Genomic DNA, 7934 nt, shown 5'->3' with positions numbered 1-7934 from the left:
CCTCTCGCGTAGCCCCGCCCCCAACCCGCGCCGACTGTTCCGCGGCCCCGCCCCCTCGGCGTGGCCCCGCCCCTCACTGCTCCCAGCCCTCCCTCCCGCTCCCCGCAGGGCTGTGCCGTTGGCCCACGCCGAGGTTGGAATCCGAGGCACGCGCCCACCCCTGGTGCTGCTCCACGGCATCTTCGGCAACCACGGCAACTTCCAGACGGTGGCCAAGGCACTGGTGCGGCGTGTTGGCGGCCAGGTGAGCCCCAGCTTCACAGGCAGTCCCACAGGTCCGGGGGCCACGAGCAGTGCCCGCCCCGGGTGATGCAGTACTCCCTGGCTGGGCAGGTGCTCACACTGGACGCACGAAACCATGGCAGCAGCCCCCACAGCCCGCTGATGACGTACGAGGCGATGAGTTTGGACGTGCAGCACCTCCTGACCCAGCTGGGCATCCACAAGTGCATCCTCGTGGGACACAGCATGGGTGGCAAGACGGCCATGGTGCTGGCCTTGCAGCGGGTGGGTGTTTGGGGGTCCTGGTGGTAGGATGGGGCTCCATGAGTGTTGGAGGTGGCGCTGAGAAGGGCAGTGCTGATGCGGCCATGAGCCCACGGTGTCCCCAGCACTGCCCTGCTCAGAGCTGTGAGCTGGGCTGCAGGGCTCTGCTCTCAGCCCACCACGCCGGCACCAATTGCACAGGAGCTCAGAGGTCTCATGTACGGAGATGCAGGAAAGTAAGACTTCAAGGAAGGGTTTGTGGAGCTATCTAGTGGGGCAGGAGAAAGCTAAAAGCCTTCAGAGAGCCTTGCTGGGAGCAGTGCGCTGTGCCTGGCCTCACTGTTCAGAGCAGGGCTGGGAGATCTCAGCTCGCATTCAGTCTGCTCTGTCTGTGTCCCCAGCCAGACTTGGTGGAGCGTCTTATCTCCGTAGACATCAGTCCTACCTCAACCACGCTTATCTCTGAGTTCCCTGCTTATATCTCTGCCATGAAGTCAGTGAACATCCCGGCCGGTCTGACCCGCTCTGCAGCCCGCCAGCTGGCTGACAGTCAGCTGAGTTCCGTGGTACAGGTGGGAAATCCCTCTCCTAGAAGGGGCTTCTGCCTCTAGCCTGTTCCTGGGATCTGAGCAGCTGGGTCACAAAGGCTGCAGGGGTACTGGGGAACATGACATGCATGAGCTGTGAGATGGGTAGGACATCCCAAGGGTTCATTGCTCTCACTAAAATGTGTGTGATCCACTGGCACGTTCCCCTTTTGTGGCAGGACCCTCAGCTGAGACAGTTTCTTCTCACCAACCTGGTGGAGGTGGAGGGCCGCTACATCTGGAGAGTGAACCTGGATGCTATTTCCCATCACTTTGCAGATATCATGAGCTTCCCTGTCTTCCATAAGCCATATCCTGGCCCTGCATTGTTTTTGGGAGGATCCAAATCGCCCTATATCAGGTGAGGCTGAAGACAAGCTGTTCAAAGTCTGTGGTTTGACTCCTTGTACCATTCTGCAGCTACTGAGGCTGGGAGGAAGCACTGAGGTAGTGAAGGCCTTGGAGTGAGCTCTGTGCCTCCAGCAGCCAGTGACACCAATGTGCTGGAGAGTGAGGTGGAGCCTGAGGGAGCCCCAGGCTTTCCTAGCAGTGACGAAGAGGATGTGGTCAGACCTGAGACTCTGCTTGCAGCAGGTGGAGGAAAGCATCTGGGTGGACCTTTGACCACACTTCTGATGCTGTTTTCCCTTGTCCTGCAGCTCCAAAGACTACCCAGAGATCCAGCGCCTCTTCCCCAAAGCAGATGTCCAGTTCATCGAAGGCGCAGGCCACATAGTCCATCAAGACAAGTTTGAAGAGTTCATTACTGCTGTCCTCAATTTCTTGCCATCACCATAGTGCTGACCACCGGTGTTCCTGCAAGCACCACATGGGACCCAAGGAGCTCTGGGCAGAGCAAGAAGAGGATCAGCCCAGAGCAGCTGCCACCTTTGCGGTCTGAGGACATTTCCCATCCCTGCTCGCATGAAGCCAGAGCAGAAGCCCAGCCCTCCTGCCACCTCCCAGAGACACAGGGTGACACTGGCGAAGGACATGGTCCACATGCACCCAAGTGCTTTGGACATAAGGAGGGGGCAGGAGAGCCCTCTCTTTTTCCTACCACCTTTCCACCTGGTGGTGGAACTGACAGTGATTTGCAGCATTTGCAATAAACCTGAATCTATGCCAAGGCAGAGGATGGTTTGGATGTGGCTGTGGACAAGGGAAGCACTGATAGGCGCAGGAAAAGGCTCTGACTTACTGAAGGGGACGGTGGTGGGAGGTGTCAGCTGTGCTGTTAGATGCAGATTTAAGGATCTTTCATGGCTTCCAGAGGAAATCACTTCCCTCCACCACCTCCGAGGCAGTGGGAGGAAGCTGCCTCCAGAGAAAGGCCGTGCCATGGGCTGCAGAAGGGAGCTGTGAGGAAGGAGCCGTGGGAGCATGGATACCCACCCTGCTCTGCTTTGGGCTTGGGGCCTGCATGTGGAAGGGGTTTGTGTTCACTTTCTCTCCAGGTTCGACCCAAGGAGATGAGAACCTGGAGAGCACACGGGGCAGAAACTGGGAGTAGGCAGGGACACCAGGGCATGAGGCAGCATTGCTGTAAGAACGAAGTGAAGCTCTCACGCAGCTCTGGGTGAGGAGGGATGGAAGAGGCAGAAAACAGAGCAGTCCATGTCCCACCAGCACAGGGAGCAGATCCATGCTCAACAGTTGTGTTTTTCACAGCACCTGAAGTCCCTCTGTGTACTTGGGGAGCATCCACTGATGGACCTGGCTGTTCACAGGGAGCCTGGAGGACCCCTCCGAGTTTGCGAGGTCTCAACTCTGAGTAACCCTAGGTAATGTACGGATTGCCTTGGGGTCAGTTAAGGTGAATCAACACTAACCAGTGGTTAACAATTTTATTCAGCCAAAAGGTAGCTTCATATTTGCCTGAGAAACATAATTATTGGTGCTACATAAGAAATACCCTATTAGCAGTAAGCTAATGATTACATTTGCATACAACTTGAGAGAGAAACAGACAAAGATAGAAAAGAGAACCACCACCCTTGGATCCAGAAATGTTGCATAATTCTTTTGCCTTTTATGTGCTTGCCTCACCTCCCCGCCTCCCAAGGAGGAGGCTCAGTTCTTCAGAACATTCCAGAAATGAGTCTGGCAGTCTGTGCACCAGGAGGCTCTGCAAGCACAAAGGCTGTGGTTACACTGGAAAGGACAGAGGGGGCTGTCACAGTGCATGGGGGGCAGGATGCCCCACAGGGAACAGCTACCTGAGAGCCCTGCTGGGAGGTGAACGCTGCTACAGCACGGTGACACTGGGAATTTCTGACCGAAGGATCCTTCGTAGCTCCCAGACGGGGAATCACATCCTTCCACTACCTCCAAGGCAGTGGGAGGACATGGAGGAAGCTGCCTCCAGAGGAAGGCCGTGCCATGGGCTGCAGAAGGGAGCTGTGAGGAAGGAGCCGTGGGAGCAAGGATACCCACCCTGCTCTGCTTTGGGCTTGGGGCCTGCATGTGGAAGGGGTTTGCGTTCACCTTCTCTCCAGGTTCAACCCAAGGAGATGAGAACCTGGAGAGCACACGGGGCAGAAACTGGGGGTAGGCAGGGACACCAGGGCACGAGGCAGCATTGCTGCAAGGACAAAGCGAAGCTCTCATACAGCTCTGGGTGAGGAGGGATGGAAGAGGCAGAAAACAGAGCAGGGCGTCCCACCAGCACAGAGAGCAGATGCACACCGAGCAGTAGTGGGTTCTCTAGGAGCCCAGCCACCCCCCAAGCTGGCTGCCCCCTCCTCCCTCAATTCTGGTTCATGACCTCCTGTCTGTTCACAGCTGTCCCTAAGAAGACAACACAGCAGCTGCTGCTGACCACCACCCATCACCACAGGCTAGAAGCAGAGGAGAGGTGCTGTTCTGTGTTCTAATCCTTTTATTAGTCAACAAGTCGAGTTAGAAACGGCAGAAGTGGCTCTCAGAGTGACAGATGGTATCTGCCACAAATGGGGAGATGCTTGATTCACAGCCCTTGTTGGGGTGGTAAAGAGAGATGTTGTCCAGGTGTGTGTGTAGTGTTCTATTGCTGAGTATCTTCGCTGCTCCCTGGCAATAATTTGGTCAGTTTGAGGTTGTTCAGATGCCTCAAAAGGGAGGAAGAAGAGCAGACTGAAGACTGTTTTGTTCTGGCTCTGTAGCTGCCTAGCAGAGGGAGAAAAAGAAGCCGGTTTAGAGATTCACTGTTTCTGCAGAGCTGGTTTTGGCCTCTATTTTTTTCATTTCCTTTTCTGAAGTACATCTCTGCAGCACCACTGCATTCTCTGAGCTTGAGCTTTCTGCTGTGTTAGTCCCAAATTCAAACACTTTCTCCATCCATGTCTTTTTTTTTTTTTCTTAACCCATGGGGAACATTAGAACAAAAAAAGCTCCTGAGACACAGGCTGCTGCAATGACTTCCTCAAGCAACCATCTTCTAGAGCAGCAGGAGATGGGGAGTCAGGCCCCTGTATGCAGCACATAAGTCCTTGGGACAAAGCCCGAGCTGTGTGCTCTGGAGCCAAGGTGTGATGGAGAATTGCTCCTGCCCACTGACAAAGTACCAGATGTGGAGCACAAAGAAGAGGCTGTTGCAGAAATGTGAAGTGGAAAAACTCACCTTGGGCAGGAGATCAGAGGCCTGGGAAGAGATAGAACTTCTTGAGCATTGTAGTCCTCTCTTGTGTTGGCAACTGCTGAGGAAAGTTTTCAAAGGAACGTTGGACCTGGAGTGAGAGAGAGAGGAAGAGAACACAGGAAAATGAAAGCGATTCCCTTTTCAGCATGGCTGCAGTGCAGGGCATCAGGAGGTGAGTTGGTGCAAAGGAAGCCATGGGCTGCACCAACCCAGCAGGCTGTCACAAGCCTGCCCCACAGCAGGACACCGATCCCCACAGAGAACCAAACCTGAGCACCTGGACCCTTTTAGGACACAGCCTGCTCCCCAGATTTGCAGAGTAAAGCCTGTTCTGGCCAGAGCTGCAAGCAGGCCCCTGTTCCTACAGCAGGATCTCTACCTGTTGGCATGGCTGCATTTGCATTTAACTACAAAGCCTCACCTTTCGGAACATCTCCTGCAAGTCACTGTTAAAGGCATGGCTTCGAAATTGCTCCACCAGTCTCTGGATAAATAAAGAACCTTTTTTGGGACATCTCCAGGAGACAGTATCTGAGGAGACAGAAGATGCTAAGTGTCATTCCACTGGTGTTCCCCATGGCAGCAGCAATCTACACAGGGTGCTAGGGCAGGAGACTGGGACACCTTCTGAGATCTTTGCAGATGGCCCACCTGACCAACAGGATGAAGAATGAGAAAAGGACAGAGCTTTCCTGGAATGCTGGGTGTGATATTTTCTCTGCTCTCCCTGCTCCCAGACACGCTGTCAGTGCATGCATGTCTGCATGGCCTGGAGCCATCTGTGACCTAGCCAAACTTTCCAAAGGAGAAGACAACTTTCCCAGCTAGCCACTACAGTGAGATAAATGGGCTGAAGAAGATGCACAGGCTGGAGCGAAGGCACAGAACTCTAGCCATGGTAGCACTCACCCAGAAAAGGATCTGGGAGTGGCTGTGTACTCTGACACTGGGAGGATGCTGCACTCTCCAGAGGCTGCTGGAGCAATGCCTGAGCAATGCGTGCCAGGCCACCAAATGGAGGGGACCTTGTCAACCCACTCTGAGAAGGAGGTGTGGGAGAGTGATGGGGTGGGGAATGGGAGACCTGCCCATTCCCTTGCCTTCCTTCAGACAGGAGAACTCTCTCCGTGGAATTGCTTACCAGGTGTGGAGGAATATAAAGTGGCAAAATCACTCTCCAGGTGAGTTTTTCTGATTTTACGATCTTGCAGCTGTACAGTCCTAAAGCCGTCCGAGGTGAAAGTGGGCGTCTCAGGGTCGATGGAGTCACATATCATCACAGATCCTACGTTGCCTAGGAAGGCAGGGCCAGCTGTCAGTGATGGCGTACCCCAAACCCAGCCTGTGCCCAGGTGAGCCTGACTGGCTTGCTCACCTGGCAGGCACCCTGCAGCAGGGACTCACCTCCACGGCAGCACTGGATAATAACCACTTTGGGTTTGCCCACCAGCGCCCTGCAGTGCTTGTTGTTGAAATTCTCATAGATGGTGCTGAAGGAGAGGATGTCTGTGGTCCCATCACTCTTGTTCCCGCAGATCCCAGTGCTGACTCCGTGTGACATGAATACCAGGAAGGTGCTGTCAGAGGTCACATGATCTTTGTGATCTGCAAACTTCTTCATAACTGTGATCATCTCCTGCAAAACACCATGAAAAAGGGGCATCAGCCACCTGCAAGCAGCTGTGTGGAGATCCAGCTGCCAGCTGTGAGCAGGAGCCACTGCCACTGGGGACAGAATTGTTCCTGTGGTGCCTGAGATCCCTCACAGCCATGTCTGCCCTGAGCCCCCATCTCCACTGCACACAAAGGTCTCTGCAACTTCCTTTACCTGGGAAGTTATGTTTTCATGGCACTCCACATTGTAGCCCAGTCCTTCTAGCAGCTTTGTCATCTCCTTCACATCCACGTCAGCCCCGTCCCGCTTGCTCAAGTGCTCAAAATTGGTGTTGCAGATGAGCAAGGCCCTACGGGTTCGTTTTTCCCGTGGCAGGTATATGTCATAGATCTGTGATGAGAGAACAAGCTGATGCACATCTGTGAGTGGGTGCAGGAGGCTTCTCTAGGGAGGCAACTATAGCAGCAAAGGCCTACATATGCAGCACCCACATCTCCCCGGCCCTGGGGCATCTTCCCAAATCTCCTGCCCCGCTCACTGACTGCAGAGGACCCTTGGCAGCCTTTGCCCCCTCTGACAGAGAGGCTGCTCCATGCTCCAGCCCTTCTCTCATCTCCTCCACCCACAGCACCTGATCTCCCTCTGCCTCCTTGATGCGCTGGTACTCGCTCTGGGTGCACTGTTGCATCCACTGCAGGTTCTGGCTGCTAACGGGGGGGGCGGAGGAGCCTGCAGTGCTGGGGGCAGCCGGCGGTGCACCAGGAGGCTCTGCAAGCACAAAGGCCACGGTTACACTGGAAAGGGTAAGAGGGGGCTGTCACAGTGCATGGGGGGCAAGCAGAACTCATCTCTGCCCCATGGTGGATTCCTACAGGGGGCAGCCACCTGAGAGCCCTGCTGTCACCACATGGTGAGAGGTACCCACTGCCACAGCACAGTGACAATGGGATTTCCTGACCGCCCCATGGCTTTGGGCCTGGGCCAGCAGGCAGGGCCCCCTCCAGCATGCCACAGGAAGCACTGGAAGCCCAAGCACGGCCTGGGCAGGCCACGGCCCTGCCTCTCACCTGCACCAGCACTCAGTCCCAGCTGCTCCGCCAAGTTGCAGTCGTGCTTCCTGAGGCTGTCGATGAAGATGGCGCTGGCCCTAGGGCCCTTCAGGCGTACGGTGTCTATGAGGCTCCGGGCCTTGTCGGTTGTCACTGGGTTGGCCTCCTGCACCTCATCCACTTCTGCCTGGTTCAGCACCTTGTGGGCCAGCAGCTCATCCAGGAGATTGGAGATCACAGCCTTCCTCACGCGGCCCACAAAGTCGGCACGTGCTCTCAGCAGCTCCTGGTCTGGAGGGCAGCCCTGTCAGCACCCAGAGCCGCCCCACGTAGCTCCAGCCCTCCCACCTCCGTTCCTGCTGTTCCCTTTCCCGCTTCCTCCCTTGGTGCTCCCCACACCAACCCCAGTGTGCTTCCCATGCCACCACCCCCGTCTCCTGTCAGGAAGTGCTGCAGGACACGGATCCTTGCCCGGGACACGCGGCCCTTGCCAAGTGCTGTGGTGTGTGAGGCTCAGCGGGGCCAGCAGGATCCAAGCAGCCCCCAGCCCACCCCCACTGCCCCCCACCATTGGCTGC

The 7934-nt window shown here is 55.8% G+C and overlaps 2 protein-coding genes across 2 annotated transcripts in view; one reads left to right on the top strand and one right to left on the bottom strand.

Annotated features, from left to right (window-relative positions):
* The window catches only part of ABHD11 (abhydrolase domain containing 11), a 3403-nt gene extending 364 nt beyond the window's left edge, over positions 1-3039 (top strand). The window contains exons 2-6 of the mRNA XM_019621938.2: positions 13-244; positions 334-507; positions 888-1058; positions 1253-1434; positions 1733-3039. Coding sequence (XP_019477483.2) covers positions 13-244; positions 334-507; positions 888-1058; positions 1253-1434; positions 1733-1871 — 898 coding nt within the window. The 3' untranslated portion in view covers positions 1872-3039. The remainder of the gene's footprint in view (positions 1-12; positions 245-333; positions 508-887; positions 1059-1252; positions 1435-1732) is intronic.
* An 897-nt stretch (positions 3040-3936) lies between these two features.
* The window catches only part of LOC100549639, a 5565-nt gene continuing 1567 nt past the window's right edge, over positions 3937-7934 (bottom strand). Inside the window, exons 3-10 of the mRNA XM_010721925.3 lie at positions 7375-7660; positions 6939-7075; positions 6521-6697; positions 6097-6328; positions 5834-5986; positions 5114-5223; positions 4675-4780; positions 3937-4220 (exon numbers count right to left, since the gene is read on the bottom strand). Of these exons, the coding sequence (XP_010720227.2) occupies positions 4688-4780; positions 5114-5223; positions 5834-5986; positions 6097-6328; positions 6521-6697; positions 6939-7075; positions 7375-7660 (1188 nt within the window). The 3' untranslated portion in view covers positions 3937-4220; positions 4675-4687. The remainder of the gene's footprint in view (positions 4221-4674; positions 4781-5113; positions 5224-5833; positions 5987-6096; positions 6329-6520; positions 6698-6938; positions 7076-7374; positions 7661-7934) is intronic.

The sequence above is a fragment of the Meleagris gallopavo genome, chromosome 21 (genome assembly GCF_000146605.3).
Source record: "Meleagris gallopavo isolate NT-WF06-2002-E0010 breed Aviagen turkey brand Nicholas breeding stock chromosome 21, Turkey_5.1, whole genome shotgun sequence".
NCBI classification, from domain to species: Eukaryota; Metazoa; Chordata; class Aves; order Galliformes; family Phasianidae; genus Meleagris; species Meleagris gallopavo.
Note: the sequence above shows the minus strand (reverse complement) of the source record. Positions and strands in the feature narration are given on the sequence as shown.